This window comes from Centruroides sculpturatus, unplaced genomic scaffold, assembly GCF_000671375.1.
Source record: "Centruroides sculpturatus isolate CEXI.00-Female unplaced genomic scaffold, Cexi_2.0 scaffold94, whole genome shotgun sequence".
Classification (NCBI taxonomy): domain Eukaryota; kingdom Metazoa; phylum Arthropoda; class Arachnida; order Scorpiones; family Buthidae; genus Centruroides; species Centruroides sculpturatus.
In genome coordinates, this window is record NW_019384400.1 from 946,353 (window position 1) to 973,333 (window position 26,981).

The following is a 26,981-nucleotide window of genomic DNA, read 5'->3' on the forward strand; positions in this document are numbered from 1 at the left end:
TAATTTCAGTAACAGTTTATAACAAATTGCTTTTTTAGTATTAAGACAGCATAGATTCCAATTATTTGCAGATTTGCAGAACTATTTTGAAGCATAAAAAGTCATTTTCAACTTTAAGAACTTTAGTTTCACATTGTAGAACAACTTTATAAGTACAGGTTTCATTAGTTACTAGAGTAATCAGTAAAAGAAATTCTAACAAAATACACATCATTAAACAAACATTTCAAAGGCTAATAAGTAATAAATATTTATTTTAAAACATTGTGAACGTGATGAAATATAAAGTATTTTTAAGTAAATTAAAAATATAAAATATAACTTGCAGAAAGCAGAGATTAAATGAAAATTTGAAGTTTTAATGCAAATATATATATATTATCTATGCATACTTTATTAATTGACATCTTTAACATTAATAATTTGACATATTACAGTAAGGTCTTGTTTTACATGGGATTTATTTACATAAATTTGTGTTTTCATGGATGGCAAATAGTTATGTTAACCCATTCCTAGTACCACTGAATCTGATTTTAAGTTATCAAACTATGCTTTTCCAGCTTCTGATATTCCAAACACAGCGAACTATTAAATGCTGCTCACTGTGAATACCTTGGTTTGTGTGTTTTTTTCTCCAGTAGTATATTTGATATGGTATAATAAAATTTTGTTTTGTATAATCAGAAATGTTGGACTAAAATACTAATTATAGTATATAACATACGTAAAATATTTTAAACACATTTTAACATTTTTCAGTTAATTGTAAATGGTTACATAAATATCTAGGACTATTTTGGATGAAGTACAAATTCACATAGTTTCTGCTTTACATATATGCAACTGTACATCAAACTGAACACCTTTGCAATATTAATCAATGTGATTAACTTATTTTTATAAAATAATTAATGAAATAGCTGAATTTAAAGGTAAGTTTATTTTACAAAAAATATAAATATTATTGTGTTTTAATTTAAAAAACATAAAATAGATTTTTTCTAAACGTGAACTAAAAAACATCAACCTAAATTTAATATATAAAATTATAAGTTTCTCATGAGAATGATCTAGAAAAGCACTGTAATGTTTAATTCTTCTGTACTCCATTGAACATTCAGTTGCTATAAAACACAAAACAGTTTATTTCTCTTCATTTCAAAACGAAATAAATGCAAAGTAACAGCATACTAGATACTGTATTTCTTAAATCATTCTGAATTCCATTTTAATAATATTTATTTAAATCCTAACATATCATTTTCTATCTATCAAAATTATAAACAAAATACTTCAAATGAAAAATTTTTACATTTCTAATAATTAAACTACTTTAATTAATCAATATAAAGCACATCTATCATGAAAATGCCAACAAAAATTAAGACACTTACTTGTATCAATTACAGTATTCTTTCCAAGCTGGTGAACTGACCAGCTAAATATTTTCTCCAACCAGTTTAAAATAATTGTGATGAAAATTTTTTAAAAACAACTATACCATAGATTAGTATGAAATTGAGTGTTGTAGTCATTAAGTGGGATTTGTAAGTTTGCAATTGCAATCAACTACAATTTTTTCATGAGGAGTATACTGATGATATAACTATATTTCAGAAATGCATCTCAATTATGAGACAAATTATGGGAAATGTAACAGCTAATTTAATGATGGCTTTTCAGGAACAAATTAAAGCAGAGATCTTCTGTACTTATTATAATCTGCATTATAGGAATTACAGTGGAACCTCACTTAATGAGCAAAACAAAATTGTAAAAAATGACTCATTTATGAGCAATGTTTCGCATAACAAGTGACGAAAAGAAGGGAAATCCTGGATTATGTGCATGCTCCATCAGTCTGTTTAGCACTCATTCACTAGCATCTTAGTGTCGCTTGTGATCAAACATTTTTCCAAACTTGTGTACACACATGTTATGCATAAGCATCAACAACCATCACCCATTATATAATAAACACACCAAATGATATGCCAAATTCTAGGGCAATGTAAAGGCTATAATTAAATATTAGAAATTAATTTGATTAGAGGTAGGCAGTTATGCTGCCATCTTGTATTAAATTTAATGACCAATTCTAAATTAAATTTTTAAAATGTCTAAATTAAAAATTATTTATTTATAATTATTAAATTTAATAAGAGATGACAACATAACTGCTTACTTCTAGTCAAATTAATTAATTTCTAATGATAGCTTTTACATAGCCCAAGAATTTGGCATATCGTTTGGCATGTTTATCAGACATATTATCTGTGATTTTTTTTTTTGTTTTCTGCAAATCAAATTCGCATTCCAGGTTGGTTCATTCTGCAGTAGAAGATAATGATGATTCACACTCTTTAACAATATATATTGTATAATTTTCTTTGAATAAACATTATACATAAAATATTTGAGTATNAATTCCATTTTAATAATATTTATTTAAATCCTAACATATCATTTTCAATATTATAAATATTTTACTTTTGAAAAATTGTTAATGATAGTTTTTTACCAACATCGTTTTAATTGACGGTAATATTACAAATTATAATTTAAATTAACATCTATAGAAATAGAAAATTATATTGAAAAATACTCTTTGTCAATGTGCTCATAGCCAATGAGCAGAGACCTTGGTATCATTTACAAAGACATTTGAAAATTTGAATACTTGTGGAATTATTTTGTTTCAGACTTCTATTGTGCAAATTTAGGTTTTGATCTTTGTTTTCCTTTTTTTTTTAAATTCTTGTTCTCAACTTGCTGCCAAATCAAAAATTTCTGTAATTAGGGTAAACCAAAATTGTATTTTTTGTCATTTGTGAAATCTGTTTTGCTAGCTTTGACAAAGGAAGAGTTGACAAAGATACGAGAAATTTTCCAGGAAGAACTCCAAAACCAATCACTGGTATTCTTTGACATCCAGAGCTTGTAGAGAGAAATATGTCATTTCCCAATAATCAGAAAAAATTGTGTCTACTTTTTTCCTGCAAAGAGACTCCATTAATCAATAGTGGAAAGATTGAGAAGATGGTCTTTGACACTACCAATGGACAACCAAGTCAAGTCAAGACACACAGACATCTGCAACATTGTTGACTGTGTTTGAGCCAAATACACTTGATGAACATTGGTCTTACAGAAACCAATTTTTATTCCAAAATTGTGAAACTATTGGCATCACATCACAAACTATGATTATATCATTTATTTCCATATTTTGTGTTCTTTCTAAAAAAGAGAAATAGTTTTGGATTAACAAAAATATGTATTTTGTGTTTAATTTTTAAAATTCGATCTGAACAAGCAAAAGAAAAATAAACATATAAATATTTACCTCACTGAATTTTCTCAAGTTAAATGAATTAACATCTGATCTATTTGTAATTGGAGACCAATAGGTTATCTTTCAAGCTTAGGATAGTAAAACTTCATTTCTCTAGAAGGAGATTATCAATAGAGCCATTGCCAGATCCCACTCTAAATGTCAACAAACCACAAAATGTTTTATTATCCTGTAAACAAAAGGATTTCCTTCACATTTATAAGTGGGCCAAATGACAACTTTATTGTTTTATTACATCAAGAAGAATGTTTTCTTTAACATTTAACAACCAGTTTGATCAGAACTGATTATTTTCATTTTTTAAACAATAGTCATGAAGTTATCTAAAACTGATTATCTTAATTCAAAAATTAATATCACTTGAATTATTACAGAAAGTATCAAAATTTTTTGCTGATTGTTTAACTAGAAATATTTTCTGCATGAGAAATGAAGTGATCAAAGAAACACTATGTGGACCATCAAAAATCTGTCAATTTACCACATGATGTCAAATGCATGAATTATTAGCTTTAAAACTTAAAAATTTTTGAGAATTTTATCAAATAAATGCATTTGTCATGATTTTTCAATAATACTGTTATGAGTTGAACAAAAATTTTGAGTTTAACAGTTTGTTAATCAAAAATTGTTTTTATTGCACAGACTTACATACAACACAACAACACAATTCATACCGAATTGCATTGTCACAGAAATGCAGCAAACCAATTTAAAATAAATTGGGACTGGCTTCAGTGATGAAAAAATAGCAGAGAATATTACAAGGAATAGTTTTTTGTAAGGGTAAATTGATTTTAAATTGCTATTGTGCTGATTCAAATCAATAATCAGGAGCATAATTTCCATGTTTTCCTACAATATTTACTATACATGACGAGTCATATAACATCTCTTAGATGCTAGCATATTTTTTTCAAAAAGTATTTGTGCACTGAAAAAAGTGTACAGTGTGTGTCCTTCAGGTTAAAAAGTTAGGAAGACAGAATATTCTTTAGATTTTTTAAAAAACTTTAAATACAAGAAATGTTGAGAAATATGTGCTGTGGCATCTCACAGATGTCAAACAACTCCTCAAGATTAAGGGGATTCAAATGGAACACTTTGTCTCTGTTACCTCAATGGCATAGTTGTGTTTGTTCTATTATTTCTTCTCTTTCAGCATTTGTTGATGGTCCTAAAACAGGGAAGGAAATCTGCAGCTTAATCTAAAAAATTATAGTTTGGGACCTGAAACCTAAAGAATCTTGGTCACTTCATCAACAAGAAAAAGATTCAGCTCAACCCCTACAAATCTTATGATTCAGATAATCCAGGAACTACACTCCATTTTTGGCACAATACATTGGAGAATATCAACTTTCATCCACAGATCAACAACTCCACCAAAACCTCATTTCAATTGGATGCCTAGATTATCTCAATTTGCATACCCTGTGCCTCAATGCTAATCACTGCTGATAGGATCAAGTGTTATCTTTCACTATGTTTGCATACAACTCAAAGCAAGAGATGACCCAGATACTCACCATTCTTTGTTTTTCAAGGTTGACTTGCTGCAACCTCTGTGAACATACTCCTACCATTTTTTCCAAAGACATCTAATGACTATACCTCATTGATCTGTACTTGTCTAGCAGAGACCTATAATCTGGCTTGGATGTGCATGCTGCTAATGGACCAAGATTACAAGTGCTTCTGTGATATCTGCTGACACTACATGCTCTACCACTCTAGTGATCTCATGTGGGTTTGTTTTTATCTGTCAGCCAGGAAGTTCTAAAAAGCTCTTGTGTTATTATTTGGATCCTACAGAGTGACATGTAAGTGCTTGCTATAACTTGTAAGGTAGACATATTCCCTTGCATCAGATACCGGACTTCTAAAGAGATTGTTTACATAGTCAAGTTGAAGCCATACATTGTGTCTATGTCTTCAATGGAGACATCTTGAGGAAGGGAAATGAAATGGACTTTCATCACTGTGGCTCAGCCAATGAGCAGAGGCCAAGGCATCTTTTTAAAAAGCATTCAAAAACTTGATTGCTTGTGAAGCTATTCCATTCCTGTTTCCTTTTCTCAAATTCTTATTGTGTTCTAAAGTGCCTATTTATTATTTTTATTTAATAAATATTGTTTTGTTCTTGAGATAATCTTCCATTTTCATCCACTCTGGGACAATGTAAATTAACATAATTAAATTCATTACAGAATTGTTATCTAAATTAATTATATAAATACATTTCAGAATGCAAACTTTCTCATTTTCATTTACATATTAAAAGAAAATTGAATTATATTAATTTCAACAATTAAAATATAGTTTCAGTTTTTGGTTCTCTATATTCACATTGATGAAAAATGTGTATTTAGTTCATTTTAAATTCATTTTTTATTTTTGTAAGCAGAATATTTTAATTATAAATTAATCATAAGATTTTTAAATAGAGATCATTATTTTTAATATCTTTTGCATAATTTTTGTGGAAATGAATTAAATATTCAGAATATTAAACATTCATGGCAAAGAAGGATGCAAAGATACTGGTACAAATGTTTTCTTCCGTTCTTAATAAAACCTGATAATGTCTGTTGTATATGGAAGAAAACATTTAAATAAAGGATTTATAGTTTTGCCAGTTTTCTGGTATGTTTGGTGAGCTTTACTTATTCATGGCAATGAGAAAGTACATAATACCTCATATAATCTCTTTCCTTAAATTTTTCATATAAGCAAGGTTTTTATTCAAAAGTTATGTTTTAAATGCATTTATTTTCACTATCAGTCATTACTTAATTTTTAGTAATAACACTGTTTTAAATTTTAACATTTTTAATTATCACCTTGCATCTATTTTTTTTTCTCTAAAAACAACAGTTTAAGTAATCACTTTGTCTGACACACTGTAATCAAGCACACTTGTAAATTAGGAAACTTAGCAATAATATAAAAATAAGAAAACCTAGTAAAAAATTATATGAAAGGAATAATGTCATCAAAATCAGTAATTTAAATATGATGATAGTATAAATAANTGCAGAAGTTTTAATTTTCTAACAATTATTTAAAGATATATAATTAAAATTAAATCTTAAAACTTATAAACATGTCTTCATTGAATATTATTATGTGTATATATCTACATGTAAATTGAATAGCATAAGATTGTCAGCATTTAATACTTAATATCAATCACTATTTATATTGTTCTGTTACTTTTACTAATTTGATAATCCCAGAGTTATATCAAACAAAAGCAATGATAAAGCAAGAGTACATAACTAAATAAATGCATTTTATTATCAAAGTTTTCTAATTATTTGCGAACGTTATTGACGATATTTTAGTTTTGATGTGTTGAATATTATAGAATTTATATAACTAAACATATGTGGGATTTATATACAAAAACTATGAAAAATGAAGTATTTTTACTTGAAATAAAAATTTCATGCAATTTTTATGTATTAACTGTAGGGCAAAATCCATAGCATGCAGCTAAACAAGTTTTTGTTTCAGTTGCTTATCGACAAAGGTTACTTCGGCCATTTACCTCATGGTAAAAGTTACATTCTAATTGTTAAAAATGTATGTTGTTATTTATTTTCAATATTTATGTCTATAATTATATGATTGTTACAAATTTATTTCTTTTTAAATAAAATATAATTAACACCTTTATTAATTTTATATTTGTTATAAGATAGAACTTATTTAATGTTCATCCAGTTAATGTAAATTAGCTACAGTATATAGAATATATTTAATTGTTATTATCTATTACACAGTAAATAATATGAATTACAAATCATTGGGCATTAACCCTTAAGAGTATTTGACGGCAGAATTTCCTTATTATCTTTCACTAATTATTACAAAATACTGACATTAATTAATAGATTGAAAATAAAATTTAATCAAATTTTGATAATTTATTTCTTTTGGCCAGTTATATGTTTTTTATTTGTATCTTGAGCTTTCTAAGAAAAGTTTTACTTTTTTCATATGGATGTTGAAATGTAATTATTCGAGTGATAGAGTTTTTACAATCTTTTTATTATTATTTATAATATTTAATGAAATTCTTATTTAAAATAATAAGATCTTTGTTATTTCATTCAGTAACTTGAATTATTACAGTTTTAACATTATTTCTACTTCTGGGCAAAATGTAAATTAATTCAGATTTTAGAAAATCTAAAAGTATGAATATGTAAGAAGTAACAATAAATTTTTATTTATACAATACATGTACGTAAAGTGTACTTCCATTATTTACAATAGATTAAATAAATTGATCTTCAGCGTTTGCTAAAACATTTGCTTTTTTTAATGTGGCATCATTTATTATTATTTTTTGCTTATTTGTCTAAGAATTCCTGTCCATAAATTACATTTGCATTTTCCTTGAAATTTTTACTTCCCCTCGCCCTCTTGTCCCAGTTTGTCCACGTTTCCGTAACCCCCTTCCCTGTTTGGACGTCTAACAAAAGTCAATCCCTCCTTAAAACCTTTATCATTTTATGAATGATAGATACCGTAATTAGAAATGAAACATACAAGAAATTTAAAAATAAATATAATAAAATGCATAAACTGTAAAAAATTTAATGAAATAAACAGACATCCACGGAAGCTCAACCCCTCCCATCTCCCTTGTCAGACTTTGTCAGACTTGCCGTAATTATCTCCCTCCCTTCCAGTATGGACATCATTTATGGACAGTCCCTAACCAATATCCAGCAAAACTGTGAGAAAAAAAATGTATTTATTTTTTTAACTTCTCGTTGGATATTGGTTCTGTGAGCAGTGTTTATTAACATATTTCCAGTTTTGAGTAGTTGAATTAATTTCAGATATTTTCCAAACTGTCAACTCTGCTATATAAACTATATATAACAAATCACTAGAAAAAAGATTGATTTGAGAATGATATGAACTGATATCGTTCAGTGTTAAATATCTTTTACATTAAATATGGTTATATGCCACTCACCAAACCATCACCAGTTCATGTCACGAGAAAAGCAAAATTCTCACAAATGTTTTTGTCTGTTTCACATAGACAAAAACGTTTGTAAGAATTTTGCTTTTTTCGTGACATGAACTGGTGATGGTTTGGTGAGTAGCATATTTACAATTACCCAGTTTTTGACCTATATATAAGATGGTTAGATTATAAGGCTTCCTACTGAAAGTTGAGAATTTAATTATCACTTGGGATGATTTTGAATAAATTTGAAGATTTTTTTCTGTGTTTTGAATCTAATCATTCAGATGGAAATAAGTAGTTGATCACTCTTTCTTCAGTAAAGTGATGCTGCAGAAGTTGTTGCACTGACAATACAATGTAAAGTGGTACTCTATTTTGCATAAAAATTATTCTTTTCAGGTATCCTCATTGCTGCTATAAGAAAACTGCAGGATATATTGTAAACCCTTCTTCAACAATAAAGTATATTACCACTCCTGTCAGTAGATTTCCTCAAAAAATAAGTCCTATTTTCATTTAACAGCAATGATACACACCATGATAATGCAATGTATAAACAAACTCAGTTTATCAGTGTTAAGAACTGTTTCTTAACAATGATAAATGAGTTTTTTTATTTAAAGTCTTATTCTAAAAGTTACATTGAAACAGTGTCTTTAACCAAGTTCTGTAGAACATGCTGCACAGTTTGGGAAACATCTAATGTCAAATGTGACAGTTCTGGATGTTCTCACTACAATTCAGATAAAAATAAGTCTTGACTTTCCACAAAATAGACATTTTTGAAAGCTAGTTTCGTCAACTTCTACTTAAAAAATCGGACTAAATCACAGTCTTTCTTTTTGGATTCCCTTATTGGCATATGGTCTTAAATAGCTAAAACTGAATAATTCTGCAGAAACTTTCCACACTGGAATATGGCATGTCCAGCTGCCTTTCTACATCACATGCACTACTAAAACCAGTGATGACATTATTCAGAAATCTGTTGATAATGGCCTTTGCAAGTCTTGTAACCTAAGATGGAACAAGTGTCTGTTTTCTTTCATATCTAATTCCTGTTTCTTCAAACTTTCAAGTCACCCCTGTAACTTCAGCAAAAGAGATGACCTGTTCACAAATTTTTAAGATAACTAAGAAGAGTTCATGAAGAGCTGTACCACATAATAACCATTTTAGTAAAATAACATTGCAGTTAATGTGTTATCAGACAAAGACATGTACAGAACAATTATCAGTGTGTTTGGGATGGTAGACTGCAACATAACTTTTTGAATATTTGCAGAAGAAGAAACAAATCAATTTTATGCAAAATTTTCACTCTGTTGGATCAAGAAGACAGGATTCTTATCCCATTAGTGAATTTTGGTTAGGAAATGGGAGTGATAAAAAAAAGTAGACTATTTTGTAGATCTAAAGCAGTATGTAAAATATGTGAGCAGTTGAGAACTGATCCAATGAAAAAGTATAGACAGAGCTAAAAACAATTATAAAAAGACAAGGACCTCTAAACTTCTTGCATAAAACAGACAACATGAATGATTCAACACTAAGATTATTCAGATATGTAAAATCCTGTAAAGAAGCAACAGACAAAAACATTAATAGTAAAAAAGAGATATGCAATCACTTTGAGTGGAAAAGAAGTTAGGCTAGTTTTGTGTCCAATGTTTTTATTGTTAGTTTTAGTCATTGTTTTTGCTGAGTAAGAAATGCAGTTCTCATATAGTAGTTGACTGATGTTGCATGTATGGCTGAGTGAGAGGTGTGAAGTAGTTTTCTTGGTAGGGGATGGGATAATTAGGAGTAGGTGATAAGGATCATAGATGATTGATGCAACATCTGGGTTATGGAGACTTAGATGACAGCTACTAAGTTAATTCATTTGTATGTCTCTTGACAATGGATTTGGTTATCCAAAAGTACTAGAGAATAATTTGTAAATAAAGGTAAACTATAGAATGCAGTTTGATTTTTGTCATTTTATATTATTTTATGCCTGTATTCTTAAATATACATACATTAATTTTTCAAAAGAAAACAAGGTGTATGCTATTATATTTTTACAGATTAACTATACGAAATAAATTATGTAATGCTGATTGAGAATAAATATTGAGAAACATTTTCTTGTGATGAGAAACTTCATTTATATTCTGTTGTTATTACAAATATATTCATATTCTCAAATTTAATCCATTTGTCATAAATTTTAATGTCCATTATTTTAATGTGTATGTAATTTAATAGGTATTTATTATTATTTACAGAAAATTCTTTGTGTGGTCATCATAGTCCTGCCCAGAGCAGACATATGATTGGTTATACCGGTCCCTACAGCCAAAGTCCGAGTCCTGTACTCACTCGTCCTACAAGTAGTTCAAGTTCTCGTTCCTCTTATTCTCCAGCCCAGAGTCCCCTGCTCGGCCGATATGTTTCTGCATTATATAATCCAAGCCCCGTTCTCTCTCGACACACTACTGGTAATAGCAGTGATGGTTCAGTGTATTCTCCATTGAGTAGTCCGTCTCAGGTAAATCTATATATTTGATTTCATTATCAGTCATAAATAACTAACAAGTTATTATGTATGTTATATATTATTTCTTTGTAGAAGATCTTTAAATATTATTAAAATCATTTAATTTAATAATTTTTCTTCAGGGAAGGCATGGAGCTACTGAAAATAGTGTAATCTGTTCACCATCACAAAGTCCTAGCCAAGGAAGACGAAGTGATAATGATGGTCCCACGAGTTATTCTCCTGACATAAGTCCTGCTCATATTTATACAAATAATTCACGTCGTGTAGTATACAATGCTCCTTCTCCTCCAAATCATGTGCACTGGACAGTACCAGATCAGTCATCTGTTACTTTAAATAATGAAAATAATATTGCAGTTCATACAACTCATTCTGAAAATACGAGTTTTGAAACTAGAGTGATACATATTTCTCCTCTTTTACAACGATCAACTCAGGATGCACGCTCAACTGGTATTTTATTTTTAATCAATATTTATAGACATGGTATTTTTAATAAACAATCAATAACAAAAGTTGAAGTATAAGATAATGTAGCTTTTAGTTTGTGCTTGAGTGATACTAAAAATACTTATATAATTTTACATTTATGTGTAATTATATAAACATGTTTTCAAACATATTGTATTAATAGTATGTTTGGCAAGATTAGCTTTGTATTTCATGTTCAGTTCATATTCATGATGTAAGTGATATTTATAGTATCGCTCAAGCAAATTAGAAAGCTACATTATCTTGCGCTTCAATAATTAAACAAAAAATTGCTTTTAAATATTCAACATAAAACTATTTCTAAATCAGTTCAATTGATATATATATATATATATAAAATCATGCCATTTTATTAATTTTTTTGATATATTAAAAGCAGATAATGTGGAAGAAGTCACAATTACTCTGAGTAACAGAAATTGCGTAACTGATTAGTAGAAAAAGACAAGGATTAATGACAAAGTATTGTCTTTCATCATCATCTTTTTATACTAATTCTTTGGCATTTCTTTACAAAGAAATTTTTATCACAAAAATGGCATTTATATCCTAATAATATATTATTTTTCAAGGAATTAAATTTAAAGTTTGTTTATATTAAAAACTTTTAAGATTTAAAACTTATTATTCAAATCTGTAATGTTATATATAATTTTAAATATCTAAATGATGTTTTGATAAAACAAAAATCAGAGTAAAGCAAACTTAGTTTACAGTTTTATATCATCTATTTATTATTATTTATACATACAGGGTGGTTATAATTAAAGTTGCCCTACTCAGACATGTATAGAGTCTGTTCTCTTTGACGTATTTTGATGAAACGGTATATATGTTACATGGACCACGAGGAAAAGGAAAATCCAAAAATAATAATAATAATTAGTTCAAAATTCTACTACTGGTGAAAAAATAAATAAATAAATTTAATTATAATTATTAAAATTAGATAACAGTAACCTTACTCTCCAGGTTATAAACAGTAAACTTACTAACATGTTGACTGCCATGAGAAGCACATTTTTATTACAGGAAAAAAGCAGTTTTTTATAATTGAAAATCCTGTAATATTAGAAAAGATTCTCATGGAATACATGACAAAGAATACTCATGCAAGAAAGTACTTAGTAGTTCATTCATTTTTTTCATGTTTATAGGTTTTCCATATGTCTGTCTTTCATACTTCTGAGCCAGGGATTAGGTTTTAAATCTGGATAAACTAGAAATACAGATTAATGTGATCTGGATAAACAGGTTCGACTGTTTAGATTAAAAATAAACAATTTCAGTCTATATTAGTCCTGAAACTATCTTAAGTTTTATTTAAAAAAAAATTAAAAAAAGTTGTATTAATCTATATTTAATTGGCTATCTAGCTTTCTCTTTTTGACTTGATTGAAGACTTTTTTATTAACTTATAAAATATGGAATATTAAGTTCTATTACATTATAAAAAGTGAAATAATATAAATAACTCCAATTCAATTTTATTTAATGGAATTTTATTTTCATTATCTTGTTTAACAATTAAAAGACAATTATTATAAATCACGTAAATAGCAAGAAATTCTCTTGAAAGTCTTACTTTTAATTTGAGTAGATTTACAAAATACAAAACATTTACACACTACAGACTATGTTAATAGTCTTACTTTTGTCTGTTATAAACAGGACAAATCTTTATTGCCATTAACCATTAAAGATGGGAAAACAATGTAGAATTAGATTTTCAAATATAATTTTCAAAATATAAAATATTTTTAATAAAAATTCAGTTGCAATTGTAACTTTTTTCATTTTTGTATATTTTTGTGTGTTTATATTTTTTAACAATTAAATTTTTATCCATTTACAAATAGCTTCCAGTGCATCTGTAGCATCAAGTGCATCAGATGAATCAAATGCCAGTGATTTTGCCAGTCCCACACAAAGGTTATCAGCAGATAATAGTAGTGAGGAAGGAAAGAACAATATTGTCCATGATCCTTCCCAGAGTCCTCTGGGTATGTCAGCGGGGCAAGGAATCTCGAGACAGCAACTCCTGAGTGGCCCGTGTCCGATATGTGGAGATCGTATTTCGGGATTCCATTATGGTATTTTTTCCTGTGAGAGTTGTAAAGGATTTTTTAAAAGGACTGTCCAGAATAAAAAAAACTATGTTTGTCTTCGAGGGGCCAATTGTCATATTGCCATTAACACAAGAAAAAAATGTCCAGCCTGTAGATTTGATAAATGTTTAAAAACAGGGATGAAATTGGAAGGTAATTAAAATTTATTAAAATATATATATATATAATTAACATGTAATAATAGTGATATGTTTAATATATTTCTCGTGAAATTTCCGGCCATAATAGATTTTGCTGAATACATAAACTACAAAATGATAATTTAAAATAGGAATGTATTTATGTTTCTGTTCATTTAATTATTAAATATGATATGACTTTTCGTAAAGAAAAATTTAGCAATGAAAAGGAATTGTTTAAAATAGCAGAATGTGATTTAATGATGATAATATTATGAACTTATTGAACATGTATAACTTTTCTATTTGGTGTTAACATTCAAATTGTACAAAGGTAAAGTAGAAGCTTGTTTTGTTGACATTACCAATGTCATGCATCTGATGTATAACATATAGTGAAACTTCCAGTTTCGAACATCTCACTTTACAAACAATTTGGTTTATGAACAAAATTTTGAACTCTTTTTTTGTCCTGGTTGCCATGCAATAACTCTGTTGCCATACAAGTTACTCAGCAAGATCCTGCAACAGATGGTCAACTTCTTATACATCCTATGTTAAAGAAAGTCGATGGCACAACCAATAAATGACAGGACTACCAATTCCAGAAGTTAGTGGCACCAAAATCACCTTGCATCACAATACAAGTCATCAATGACATTGCTATTTAAATTACATTTCAATGTGCATGTAGGAAACATTTTTTGGTACACACCACAGTTGAATTTAAATCAAATTAATTAATAAAATCTATGCTAATTAACATTCGCATAATATAAATGGCATCCAAGAATTTGTGTTTAAATACGATTAAGTTAAATTAAATGCCAAAAATTTATTCATATAATATTAATATATAATACTTTTTAATACTAGGTAGCCAGTTAATTAAAACTAAAAATAATAAATTATTAATTAAAACTGGCCTTTATACTGAAAATAAAATTGAAATCAAATTAATTGAAGCATAATATTTTGGAAAATGTGGATAAAGTTAAAGTGTTAGTTTTGGTTTCAGTTGGTGGTGATGGAACATTTTGCTTCTAATATATATATATAAAATATAATATTATATTGCTTTTATAGGCATTTTTATGCATGAAATACAGCTAAACAAGTAAAAAACAGTTTTGTTTTGGGGGTTGGGAATGGAATTATCTATTTTTTATTGTTTATTACAGAAAAATTTGTTTTGGTTTTAGAACAAATTGGTTTTTGAACAACTTTTATAAACAAATTAAGTTCAAAACCCAAGGTTTGACTGTATGTGTATAACTTCTAATTACTGTATTTTCTTAATTCTAAGATGCACTTTTTTTTTTAATCTGAAAAATTGGCAGATGACATTGCATCTCAAAAATTTTTTGGAATGCAATGTCAGTATAATGTAGCTTCATTTCTGTCATTTGCTCTTCACTCTGCTTGACAATTCACTTGTATTATCATGTTGTTATAGACATGGTAATGTCCCTCTCACTACTTCAGTTTTAATTTTGGTTTTAGAACAGTTTGTGGTTCTTTGATCTACAGGGAGCAAATGAATGATTTCCAAAAGACAAATCTTCTATAAAGCATTAGCAAAGAATTATCCACTACACTGAAGAATATGTATACAGATATTTCAGTGTGATACTATGTATATGATAAATTTCATGTCAGTATCTTGTTCATACGGACATGAAATCTTGCTGTTAAAACATTGATTATATGATAATCTGTACTTGATAATGTCATAGATGAATACATTCAAAAATGTGGACATCATGAAGCACTATAAACATGAAAGTAAAATACTTTCAAAAAATGCATTTATTACTTTTTAAATACATTAAAATTTTGTGACTGCGATGTTATATAGAGCATGTATTACATTTTCAAGCTAACTTTTTTGGGTTTGACATGGCAAAACCCAAAAAAAGTTAGTTTGACAGGTGTCATATCAGGTGTGTATTAGATTTGATGGTGCATTAGAATCAAGAAAACATACTATCATCATTAATTATATAAAGACAATGGCATCAAATTGAATACTATAAAAAACCTTTGTAAATAATATTGGTAAACAAAAGCCAATAGACTCTGTATTTTTCCGCCCCCTAAAAAGTGCCACTCTGGGTTGGCCACCCCCACTATGCTACGCCACTGGTATTTTTCCATTTTTTTCTGATTATAAATCAAGGATTTGTTTACATACATCTTTTAATAAAGAACCAAATTCAAATTTCTACATTCAAAATAATCTTTACATCAGATACGTTTCTTCTTCAATGTAATATTCAGATTGACTTTTTATTTATCTCTGCACTAAAAGTAATCATATAAGTTAATAATATTTTTTTTATATTTGTAGCCATCAGTTAAACCAATATTAAAAGGCATTTGAAAGATACAGATTTAAGTAGTTTAGACAATCATCGTCATATGACTATTATAAGAATTGTTACTCTTCTCATTAGCTATAAACTGATAGACAAGCCAGATTCGTTTCATTGCTGATAGTAGAAAGATATCAGAAAAAAGTCTAGGATGTGCACAGGTTTTCTGAAGAAGGGAAAAACATTTAGGTGAACATTACACAAATGCAATTACTATCAAAAGTAAAGAGTATGATATAAAGGCAGTTATGCAATAAAAAGAAAGCATAGGAGAAGTTTTCAATAAGTATTTGGCCAATTTTCTCAGATGGAAGCATGAACCATTGAGCAATTTAATGTTAAGCAGAAATAACCCAGTTTTAATCTTATTACATCTATTTGATTGAATGAATATTAACATTTCTAGAAAATAAGATTTAATTATTTAAAAACTAAAAATTATCACTTTTTAAAGACTTATAAAAAAAGCGCTGATAAGCATAATCAAAGGTGGTCAACAGGTTGATCACAATCATTCGGTTAACCACAGTAAGAAATGAGTTGACTATTCCTAGCTTAAACATTTTCTATGATACTTTTACATGAACAGCTTTTCCAAAAAGTAAAAGGGATTATTTATAGTTTGTATTAAAATGATGTTTACACATTAGTATGCTTGAAAACAATAAAAATGTGAAGAAAAAAATTATTGATATAATTGAAAATATGGTAAATAGTCTCAATGATTGAACAAACTGTGTATACTCTTACTTCTTTCTAGATCAACTATTACATAGATCTAAGAATCAGCACTGAATACCACTTCATGTAATTTGTCTAGATTAAGTCTAGAATAAACTACTTTTATGAAATACATGTTTTCAAAAATTTAAGTAAAAATCGGCTCTAGATCTAATCTGATTCAAAACGGCTTGTTGAAATACACACTATGCCTTAGTTAGATCTACTTCATTTAAAATGCAGAGAACTTATATTTTTATTTTTTAAATATATTCTAGATAATGAAATATATATATGTGAAACTTTATTTTGTAGCAATAAGAGAAGACCGAACTCGTGGGGGTCGAAGCACTTACCAATGTTCTTATACTTTGCCAAATCAGCCATTAGGTGACAGTCGTATGTCATCTTCAGACTGTTCGCCATCACCTGTCTCCAGTGAAAGTACTAGAACTAGTTCAGGACAATCTCTGACAAGACCATCCACAGGTATTTCTTCATCAAATATATATTTTTTAAAATAATGAATATCCTTAATATCTTTGTATGTATATTCTTTAATTTATTAAATTATAGTTGTTTATAAATATCCTTTTATGTAATATAAAAATAGTTTTATAATTACAAGATATTCATTATAATTCATGACATATTTTATCAAGATTATTGGTATAGAACTGAAGAAAAAGATAATGAATTAATGATTATATTTTAGTTATTGTTTTTGTAAATATCTAAAAGAAAGATTAAGGGAATAAACTTTCTTCTACTATTTCTAAAATTCATTTTAATTATAAAAATTCTATAGTGAATTATACAGTATAACTGTATGTGTATTTTAAATTAACTGATCTATTCTTATTGCTTTATATCCATGTTGACAGATTCCTCTCGCCATTCTCCTGAAGACTTAAAACAACCAACAATTCCAGCTTTAATTCAAAGTATTCTGGCAGTTGAACATCTTTGGTATTCAACAGATAGAGAAGGCAACAGACTGTCAGAACAGTTGACCGATAAGATGACGGATGGAGATCCAGATTTCTTAGGAAATTTGTGTAACATAGCAGATAATCGATTGTTTAAAATTGTTAAATGGTGCAAGAGCCTTCCTTTATTTAGGGAAATACAGGTCAGTTTTATCTTAATATAATTTTTGAAATGGTTAAAACTTACATAATTATTTCATGTTTTTATTTCAGACTGATGATCAGATTGCATTGCTGATTAATTCTTGGTGTGAATTGCTGTTATTAAGTTGTTGTTATCGGTCAATGGCCACACCAAATGAAATAAGAGTATCGCATGGTAAATATCTTAATTTATCAGAAGCCAGAATGATAGGACTTGGGCCAGTTATTGAAAGAATGCTAAATATGACAGAGCATATGAGGCATCTTCAAGTTGATCAATATGAATATGTTTGTTTAAAAGTAATAATATTATTAACTTCAGGTAATTTCAGAATTTAATTATGTATGTATATATTTCAATTTTAATATTATAATATCTGACAATTAATGTACAAGTTACAGGACACCTGCATCATAAAATCAAAAAATATATTTAGGAATGCTTGCTTTGAAGCAAAAAATCAAATGCTTTAGGTAAATAAGTCATCTTTAAGTCACTGAAAAAATAAATAAACTAAAGATATGTTCTTTTAACAATTTAATTTTTTCATAAGTAGCTTAAAAGGGGTTTAATTATATAAAACATTTACTTTTTGTTGATTTTTGCTTCAAAATAAGTAGTTTGAATATAAATTTATGAATTATTCAAATTCTTGGTATATTGAATTAGTTTAGTAAGAGTATAATAATTTAAGTTTCATCTTATTTTATATACAGGGTAAGATCCAAAGTATGAATTTCTTAAGTATACAGTCGACCTCCCTATAACACTGTTGATAATTATAATCTCCTATAATAAATATATACAGTTGTATGGTAGCTTGTATTTGGATTGGATTTATGCATAACTCCATTGTTGGCCCACATATTCATGAAATCCATGTAATGCACGTATCCCATGTTATTTAATATTTAAAGTATAACCTTCTAAAATTTCTGGTTGTTTCTAAACATCTTTAGCCACTTGAAAGATAATTATATAGTATATTTCTAACTGGTGTCAGGAATCTTGACAATAATTGGAGAGAGTTGAGCAGTATTTGTGTACTTATCAACTTTCAATGATTTTTTTTAACAGCCATCTTCAGTGAGACAGAAAGTACACCAAAGCTGACCCAGTTTTCACATACTGGTATCCCTTGATTTATGACCATATATAATTGTAAAGACACAGGCTTAGGGGAAAAAAATAATTTAATGTTTTGCAACTACAGGATTATCAGTCAATGATCTATTCTTACACAACCAGTTGCAGAAATATGAAATAATTTATGTTATCATGTAATTGATTATATACACATTGTCATGCAATCAGTTGTACTGGTCAGCTACCGAGTGAGTTTTTTTTACGTAGCAACATTTATATTAATTAAATAATGAATTCTATTTTTATGAAGTATATCAACAACCAACAGTTTTTATAATAAACTCTTTCATTGAATAGAAAATGAGGACTCACAATTACATAGTCTATGATCTTAATATTTGTGTGTGAAATTCATCTCATGAAATGGTAAAATGGAACTGAAATGAAATGGAAAGTCAAGAAACAGTGTCATCATTGTACCTATACAATAAAATTATAATTTCTTTGGATTCACATTCCTAATATGTCCGTATACAGGAAGAATTGTGCAAATTAAGATTAATTAACCTGTATATTAAAACTGTTATTTTAAGCTATCATATACATGAAAATTCTTTGTGGTTTTCAATTATCTGGCACATCCTTCCATCATGTCCCAGTTAATAGAGTTTCTACTGTAATAAGACGCAAGTTATCTTTAAAGTCATCTATCAGTAAAAGAAAAATTTAGTTTCCAATACATATTGTGAACTTTTAATAGTCTTTATAAACAATTTTTAATAGGAGAACACTGAAAAGCATTTCTTACTTTTAACAATTTTATCACAAAGCATAATAACTTCAGTTCCACCAGAAACAGGAGCAGAATAATGACTAAGTTTATAAATAGAAAGATCTGACATAGCTTCTGAAAAATANCGTGAGCCGTTCACAGTCCGGCACACGTATTTGTAAAATCTAAGCGACTCGTACAACATGGAATTCATATAAAACGGAATTATCAACAGTGTTACAGGGGGGGTCGACTGTATGTTATAATTTTCATTACTTAATTTTAACAATTAATAATTTCCAATTTTTTAATCTTTAATTCAATGTTGTAAAACATTTCTTCACATATTTAGTTATTTTTATTATTCTTTTTAAATCACATAACTAAATATCATTAGATTTAGTTATTTGATTTGAAAAGATTATCACCAGATTTTATCTGGACTATTTATCAGCCAAATTAGTTTAAATAATTCAATATTGTTTGCTTAATTTAATTATATATGATTTCATATGCAAAATAAATTTATATATTTAGTGATAAACTTCTAACTAGTAAAAACTATTTGATTAATTTCTACTTGATATTTTTGTAAAATTGCAAATACCTATCTACAGTTATGTAGAAAAGTATACAAGATAAATTGCATATTTGAGAATATTTCATTAATCAATTCTCCGAAACCATGTTTTATAATTTTCTATGATTCTCAAACACAAATTTGCGCTACTATTTAAACACTTGGTGTTTTTTTCATCTTTATTCAGTTGATACGAGTATTACTACACATTTCGGGCACTGCCCCTCATCAGCCAACTAAACATTAAAAAAGTATACATAAAAAATCTTTTTTAACAAGACAACTTCACACAGAAAAGCTATTTTACAAAAATATATATATCTAAATGTTTAAATTCATTTGCAAGACATACCATTAGATTCCAAACTTAAATATTTAGATATATATTTTTGTAAAATAGCTTTTCTGTGTGATGTTGTCATGTGAAAAAAGATTTTTTATGTATATTTTTTTAATGTTTGGTTGGCTGATGAGGGGCAGTGCCCGAAACATGTAGTAATACTCATATCAACTGAATAAAGATGAAAGTATTTAAATAGTAGCGCGAATTTGTGTTTGAGAATCATAAAATATTTCATTAATTTCAACAATTAGCAAATTATAAAACTCATTCTTTATGTAAAGATTATAGGTAAATCTAGAAATATTTATCTAAAGCTTTACCAGAAAATTATGTATTTGAGAAGTCTGTTACTAAGGAATTCTAGGAATCATATTAAAATATTTTTGCAAATTAAATATTATTTAAAAATAAAAACTAATAGCACCAATTTTAAATTTAGTAAGTACTTTTTTTGGCTTTTTAATAAACCATCTTCACGTTCATCAAAGTTAATATATATTTACCCTCTTTTAAATAATTCTAAAGAATTTATATAGTGGAAGTCCATTATTTAAATTTAAATAAAAAATCTGTGTGTATTAGAACTCCATTTAAAAAACAGAAGTTCAAATGTGTGTACACTTCAGAAAAAATATCTATCGATTTCAATTTAGTGATTTTAGAGATTAGGTAATACACTCATTTCTTGCAGTTTAGCTTCCATAAAATGCTGTTAAAAGAACAAAAAGAATATCACACATTGTTCCGAAGTATTTTTATATAGTGGTCATAGATATGGGCTCTGTCATTCTATCGCTTGCAAATAGTTTTCTACAAGTTGGTCAATGAAAATGAGTGGTAATAATGCATTATGTGGTCAGTTCACAATGTATTTTTATTGTTATTTTGGACTTTGAATGTAAGACATCATTGATTCTAAAGGTTACTGCAAACTAGACAATATTGAAACAAACTGGTTTAAGCAAATTTGTTTGATCATTGCCCACATGATGGCATTTGAATGCCTGTCATTGACTCAACATCACTCTATATCATACTCTTTGATGGAAGTATGCAGTATATTCAATGTGTCTTGGATCCAAGAAGTTTGATTTTCAGGTGGCGATTGACAACACTCGTGCACATTTGAAAGTTTTTTCAAAAAAGAGTATGCACTGTAAGCACAAAAAAAGCATATTTGTGCTTCACATTTCACATTTTGGCTACACTAGTATTATGAAACAGAGCTGTTTGATAGATTATCTTAGAAGTAAGAATATAAATTATTTCATTGATTTTATTGAAATTTGTTGGGTCCTTGATTTCATTTTTGTTTATTTATTAAATTTCTGACAAACAGACAAAAAAAGAAAATGGAAGCAGTCAAAGTCTACTGATGTTAGCTTTTGGCTGCTTCCATTCGCTGATGCAAGTCATCATAGATCATCGTCATTTTATAAAACAGAACTACTAAACAATAGTTTGTAGAGGGGTAGACAAAATGTTAATTGTGATGTAGAACTACATCACAAGTGATATTATAAGCAGCGAATTTGCTCAATCTTCAAATCAAAACAATCACGTGACCATAAAAATTTCCTCTGATGTCGCGTTGAAAATGATGGTATTGCCTAGTTTGCAGCAGCCTTAAGATGCAGTTTTATTTCAGATGAGTAAACTGAGTAAAAAAATATGTAGTGAATCTTAGAATAAAGGAAATACAGTATTACGTATTGTTAATTAAACTACATCTTTTTTAAGCTGCTATAATAATAAATAAAAGCGATACTTAATAAAATTTACTAACTTTCAGAATGTGTGGGAGAAAGTTTTATGGGAAAAATTTCCTTTATGAGAGTTATCATTATAGGAAAATGTGGTACTGTAAATTTCAGCCGCATGGTTAGTTACATCATCTCTGTTTTAATTATTATGCAAATAAATTACAATTCTAATAAATGCCAGCAACCATTAGAAGACCATGCTTTACCATTTAAGGCTAGGAAACATCCTGTCCAGATACTCTGACATCTTTTCAACTCCATAATTAAGTTAATAATTGACTTAATGATAAACAGTTTATTAAAGAAGTTGGATATGTCTTCATAGGTTAGCAATTTTTAGATTCCTTAAATCACTTCTTTTTGAACAACACTTTTGAAAAAATTAAGTTTCTTGGAACTATTTAAGCTCTTTAATTTATATTTGAAAAATATTTAAATTAAAATTATATAAATATATAAACATGATTGAGATTTGACTGACCAATTGATAGAAAACTGCTTGCAAGCTAACGGATCTCAAACCTGTTACCACTATATGAAAGTACTTCAGAACAATACAGGATATGCTTTTTCTTCTTTTAATAGCATTGCATGGAAGATAGATGAAGAGGTAAGTCTGTTACATAACCTCGAAGATCATTAGATTGGAATCAATGGCTGTTTTTTCTCTTGAAATACAAAAAAGATCAAGCATGCATTCTGCATCACTTCTTTATAAAATTGGTGCTGTAGAAAGAATCACATTTGTAAATTATGAGTAGTCCATGTGAACCTATAATAGATGGTTTCAACTATATTGCTCAATGTTTGCATCAGTTCAAATCAGCTTTGCAGGTAAAGAATATTTAATTTAAACTCCTTTTTTAACATGTAAAAACCTACAACATTTAGACAGTTCTAGACACTATTATGATATGGGATTAAAATGAATAGCTACAGGTATTATGTAAACAGAAGTGCATGGAAATAGAGCTGCCTGGCATTACCTGTTATATAGTATTTATATAGCTTTTCTAAATACAGTAGATCCCCCTATAAGACGGTAGATACGTTCCGTTCTTTATGAATCAATTTTGTAGGAATCATAGTTTACGGACTACGGCTGTTTGAAAGGTTTTCTTTCATAAAATTAATTGATTCTAGACTAATTCGACTCAACATTTCCAAAATACGTATATNCTTAATATTGAATAATCATTCTTTTTAATCAAATTTGAAAATTCTATTTTATATTTGACAATATTTTCATTATAAACCTGACAATGGCCAATAAAGTCAGTTGAAAATGTTAATTTTATTAAAGTATTATGTTTTTTGCTGAAGTTTTGGTTATTTGGTGATTTCTTTCATTAATTTTCTATGGAAAAAGATTGCTGAATTCTTACAATCTTTGAACTGAGTAATAGAAACAATTATAATTTATTAATAAATCGATTATTTTAACAAAATTACTAAGAAATTTAATTTTTAAGCTTTCTTTTCTTTTATATTATAGATGCTAGTGGTCTGAAAGAGCCAGATAAAGTGCGAAATTGCCAAAAACAAGTTTTAGAAGCTCTTCAAACTTATACTCGGACTCATTATCCTCACTTACCTAGCAAATTTGGAGAATTGTTACTTAGGATTCCAGATCTAGAACGTGCGTGTCAAGTAGGTAAAGAATCATTAGCAAGCAAACAAAGGATTGGAGAAGTTCCAAGTTTCAATCTTCTCATGGAATTGTTGCGAGGTGATCATTAGCTAAAAACTTCTGCTTCTGCAAAAATTAGTTGCTACTTATGCACATAAAACACTGCCAAATGGAGCAAAGAATCGATTGCATAGAATGTTCCTATAGCATATACAATCAGATTAAGCCATGTTACTGTTATTTTCCATTGACAACACAAAAAGCTACCTGTGTTAATTGGTGCCAACAAGAATTTTATTTGGCTATCAAGCAAACTCGTTGTTAAAAGCTTCTACTTTATGTTAATTGAATGTAATTTTATCTTTTGTTTATTGTTTTCTATAAAGCAAATATTAATTACATCAAAGAATATGGAAATTATTATGCTGCCTGTGCTACCAGGAATTTCCAGCAACCTTTTATTATTATGATTATCATCATTATTATTATAATTAAAAGAAATTCACACTTTTGGCTTCTCACTTTGATTCAAGGTATGAATGCAAACACAAAATATGAATTCATACCTCATATTTACTAATTTGTATATGAGTATATTTCAGTAATTTAAACATTAATTAAATTCATTAATTAAAAAACAATCAAAGGAATTGAGGAATTGGATATATAAGCAAGAAGTCATCACAATAACCAAAAATATAGCAAAAGAAAAAAGAACACCACTTTAATAAAACTAATGTTTTTAACCAATTTTATCAGCCATCATCAATCCAGTTCAACTTAATATTGAATAATCATTCTTTTTAATCAAATTTGAAAATTCTATTTTATATTTGACAATATTTTCATTATAAACCTGACAATGGCCAATAAAGTCAGTTGAAAATGTTAATTTTATTAAAGTATTATGTTTTTTGCTGAAGTTTTGGTTATTTGGTGATTTCTTTCATTAATTTTCTATGGAAAAAGATTGCTGAATTCTTACAATCTTTGAACTGAGTAATAGAAACAATTATAATTTATTAATAAATCGATTATTTTAACAAAATTACTAAGAAATTTAATTTTTAAGCTTTCTTTTCTTTTATATTATAGATGCTAGTGGTCTGAAAGAGCCAGATAAAGTGCGAAATTGCCAAAAACAAGTTTTAGAAGCTCTTCAAACTTATACTCGGACTCATTATCCTCACTTACCTAGCAAATTTGGAGAATTGTTACTTAGGATTCCAGATCTAGAACGTGCGTGTCAAGTAGGTAAAGAATCATTAGCAAGCAAACAAAGGATTGGAGAAGTTCCAAGTTTCAATCTTCTCATGGAATTGTTGCGAGGTGATCATTAGCTAAAAACTTCTGCTTCTGCAAAAATTAGTTGCTACTTATGCACATAAAACACTGCCAAATGGAGCAAAGAATCGATTGCATAGAATGTTCCTATAGCATATACAATCAGATTAAGCCATGTTACTGTTATTTTCCATTGACAACACAAAAAGCTACCTGTGTTAATTGGTGCCAACAAGAATTTTATTTGGCTATCAAGCAAACTCGTTGTTAAAAGCTTCTACTTTATGTTAATTGAATGTAATTTTATCTTTTGTTTATTGTTTTCTATAAAGCAAATATTAATTACATCAAAGAATATGGAAATTATTATGCTGCCTGTGCTACCAGGAATTTCCAGCAACCTTTTATTATTATGATTATCATCATTATTATTATAATTATAATTATAAAAGTAAAAAAATAATAGTTTATAAGTGATTATTGCAAATAGATTTATATTCAGATAATTACGTTACTATAAATAAAGATGAATCCGAAAATTTTCAAATTATTTTTTAAGAAATGGTTTGTTACAAGGTTTATTACACAATATGATGCACTCGAAGAAACTGAATAAATGATTTTTTTCATCTGCGGCCCAGTATTAGATGATTCATGTTTTAATCTGCTTTCTTATAATAGTTAATAAAGGCATCCAGAAAGTTTCAAATCCTTGCCATTTAGATATGGTTTAAGTTGAATATTGAGAATAGTGGAACAGTAACACAACATAATATTACACTGCAATGTGTATTACTTTAATATATGCGAGACGCATATAATCTAACAGTTGTGTTTTGCTGCCATTTTGACTCTGTTCAACGACTAATGCCTAAATGATTTGGAGTAACTTTTTGGGAGTAAATGTTAAAGAGCAGTTTTAATCAATGAATTTCTTAATGTGTTTATTTGAGCCGACAAGATATAAAGGAATTATTTATAATACTTTCCTTCTTGTGCCATATTTTATGTGATACCTAGCAACGAAAATAATTTCTTTTGAACAGTTAACGTCTGCATTCTAATCGAAAGTTATGAATAAGTTTAAATTATCTATAATAAATTTAAAATTTTCAAAAATCTATTTGCAAATATCACGGAATTTTAAAAGTTTAATCTATTTTACAAAAATAATGATAAATTTTAAAGCACATTTATTGTGCAATATAAATGGCCTTAATTCACAGTTAATTCGCAAATTAATATTTTTTTTTAATTATTATTATTATTATTATTATTGTTCAAGTCATATAGAATTGTTACTGGTCATTTAAATTACAAGTTTATACAATTTATATTGTAATATAATTTTTTTATTATTATTATTATTATTGCATGACATTAGCTATCTTACTGGATATCAATGATACATGTTTTGTTATTTAAATCTTTCTATTCGGCATTCTTTGCATAAGAATGCAGAAATAGCAGGAAAAGTTTAATAGTGCCATCCTTTAATGCAAAAAATATATATATATATTATACATATATATATATATATATATATACACACACACATATTTATCACCAAAAGAAAGAACTGTGCCAATGTAATGTAATAATTAAAGCACAGAATTAATGTTTTGTATATATGTTAAAGCTGTGATATAAATTCCAGA

General features: G+C 27.9%; 1 protein-coding gene across 4 annotated transcripts in view; it reads left to right on the forward strand.

Moving 5' to 3' along the window:
• Nucleotides 1-24,525, forward strand: part of LOC111618632 (nuclear hormone receptor FTZ-F1 beta-like) — a 56,761-nt gene extending 32,236 nt beyond the window's left edge. For 3 of the 4 annotated variants that reach the window (XM_023360188.1, XM_023360187.1, XM_023360189.1), the window contains exons 4-10: nt 10,622-10,884; nt 11,016-11,349; nt 13,248-13,649; nt 17,047-17,220; nt 17,616-17,863; nt 17,934-18,186; nt 23,905-24,525. In XM_023360188.1, the coding sequence (XP_023215956.1) occupies nt 10,622-10,884; nt 11,016-11,349; nt 13,248-13,649; nt 17,047-17,220; nt 17,616-17,863; nt 17,934-18,186; nt 23,905-24,149 (1,919 nt within the window). In that variant the 3' untranslated portion in view covers nt 24,150-24,525. Of the gene's footprint in view, nt 1-10,621; nt 10,885-11,015; nt 11,350-13,247; nt 13,650-17,046; nt 17,221-17,615; nt 17,864-17,933; nt 18,187-22,994; nt 23,436-23,904 lie in introns of those variants that run through there. The other variant, XM_023360190.1, reaches the window with a different exon arrangement.
• The last annotated feature ends 2,456 nt before the right edge of the window (nt 24,526-26,981 follow it).